The 2,263-nt window shown below is 40.5% G+C and overlaps 1 protein-coding gene across 1 annotated transcript in view; it reads right to left on the bottom strand.

Annotated features, from left to right (window-relative positions):
- Positions 1-1,920: 1,920 nt before the first annotated feature.
- LOC104521277 (homeobox protein Hox-A10) overlaps positions 1,921-2,263 on the bottom strand; it is a gene marked incomplete at its 5' end in the record, with an annotated part of 2,037 nt that continues 1,694 nt past the window's right edge. Inside the window, one exon of the mRNA XM_010163221.2 lies at positions 1,921-2,195. Within this exon, the coding sequence (XP_010161523.2) occupies positions 1,921-2,195 (275 nt within the window). The remainder of the gene's footprint in view (positions 2,196-2,263) is intronic.

The following is a 2,263-nucleotide window of genomic DNA, read 5'->3' as shown; positions in this document are numbered from 1 at the left end:
TGAAAAGCTAACGGCCCCAAATAAGCCCGGGTTCAAAGTCTGTGCCCTCTCCTCCCGCCATGCACATACCCTGTAAGGAAGCATTAGCTGCCCTTCTGCTTCCAGCCCTCCTTTTGCCTTCCCTTTGTGCAAGACTCTATTAGCTAAACATGCAGCAAGGAAGGGAGGATGCGAAGAAGCAGCCTGGGTAAAATAAGCTCTTCCACATGCAGCCAGGTAGGGAACAGCCGTGTCTGGGGGGGCCCGCTGTCAGGGAGGCTAGGCTGCCCCCCCCCTCCTCATACGCTCACCTTTACGATTTCTTCTCAGCCCTGAGATAAAGCTAGAATTTCGTCACCGTCCTCTGGAATTAAAGGTCTCCGCACACTTGTGGGTGTTTGATTTAAAAAAAAAAAAAAAAAAAAAAATCGTTTCCCTACCCTCAAGAAATAGTAATTTGCTTCCTCAGTCTATGCAGCTCCTCAGTCAACTGAAACCACTCGTTCAAGACAGCAACAATCCAGATATACTAGCAAGTCATAAAACTGAACAAAAGCCGACAAACCTTAGAGCACCATCGCTATATGGCCCAGACAAATTACGACCGTCTAGGTAATATTTAAATAGATTCCTAAAGTAATTGCAGGGGGTTTAGGCAACTATTCCTGTTGTAAAAGTTCTCGAAGACATAAAGTAGAACCTGAGGATAAACAGTCACAAAAAGAGGTAAAATTAAAAGGATTAATTCCACGGTTTTTTATTCTTCTATGAGAACATAAACATCGTCTTTTTCACGCACAGCAGCATTACAATATTAATTTATTCCGATTTAAGGTAAGAACTAGATTTAGCTAGAACTAACATTTATAATAACGATAGAATGCATTTGCTTAAAACAGTATCGGCATTTTAATAATAATAGACATTTATACATATCTGTATTTATAGCTTTTCCCCTTCTTTCTTTTTTTTTCTCTTTTAAAATTTTTTTCACCTATATGTTTCACCCTTTAATGCATGTAACTTCACAGTATAAAGGAAGACGAACATAATCTCCCTCTCAATCTTAGACTCTGGCTCAGAAAGTCCTTCTGATGTTCAGGATATATACTTTTCAGTGAAATTAGTGAGGAAAAAGTGACTACTTTCTTCTCAAGGGGGAATCTGTGTGTGCTTGTCGTGTTACCAATGGTAACGTTATTGATAGACAAAAAAAATCACTAATTCCACATATTTAAGCAAAACTACATTAAGTAAATATCTACAACCAGAAAGAGTGAGAGAAATTCAGAGGTAAGTGTCATAATTTAGTCCATGAACAACACGAACTCTTTTATACCTTTAAAGAGAAGATATTTCATTTTCCTGGCCAATTTTAAAGCTGTAATATTGACTTGTAAGGTAAAGCAAAAAAACCCAAAAACCGCTTTTAACACCCGTTGCCATTAAGCCCTTTTAACGGATGCCTGGATTTCATTATTGTAAGTCCTGCTTTTCCAGGGGAAAAGGGTGGAGGGGGAAAAAAAGGGAAAACAGAGGGGGGCAAAGCTCACAATATACAGAAATATGACAAGGCTTAAATTCTTCGATTCTGCAGCTACATATAGTCCAAGTTACACCGCTTATAATTTTAAAGAATGCGCCTTTAGCCTAGCTTGTTTACTTTTCAGAGAGAGATATGGGGGGAAGATATTTGCAGCTCCTGAAATGGCATTTCTGTGTTTCAAAGCTTAAAGGAACAAATCGGCCCTGGGGAAGGCTAAAGGAAGCGGGGAGGTTCACGCACGGCATTTTGTGCTTTAGCTTGGCTTTAGTAGCTCTTAAGAGGTTAAGGACATATTGAGAACGTCTTAAAATCGTTAATCCATACAGGTGCGGATGACTACAGCCTAGGAAAATGATACTGGCTCTTTAAACCATAAAGATGTGTTTATAGGTTCATCAAGAGAAATTAAAGTTGGCTGTGAGCTCCCGAATCCTATTCTCTCTGTTCATTTTCTTCAGTTTCATTCTGCGGTTCTGAAACCAGATTTTAACTTGTCTGTCTGTGAGGTGGACTGTGCGGCTGATCTCTAGGCGACGCTCACGAGTCAGGTACATATTGAATAGAAACTCCTTTTCCAGCTCGAGAGTTTGATGCTTGGTATAGGGGCACCGTTTCTTTCTGCCACTTTTTGCCGTGAGCCAGTTTGCTGCATTTTCTCCTTTTGAATTGCCTAGTTTTGAGAAAGTAAAAAAGGGACGTTACCAGCGGGTAGGAGGGCAAGAGCTGGGGGAGAGGGTG

This window comes from Antrostomus carolinensis, unplaced genomic scaffold (genome assembly GCF_000700745.2).
Source record: "Antrostomus carolinensis isolate BGI_N321 unplaced genomic scaffold, ASM70074v2 scaffold31342, whole genome shotgun sequence".
Classification (NCBI taxonomy): Eukaryota; Metazoa; Chordata; class Aves; order Caprimulgiformes; family Caprimulgidae; genus Antrostomus; species Antrostomus carolinensis.
This window is presented reverse-complemented; position numbering and strand designations above follow the sequence as displayed.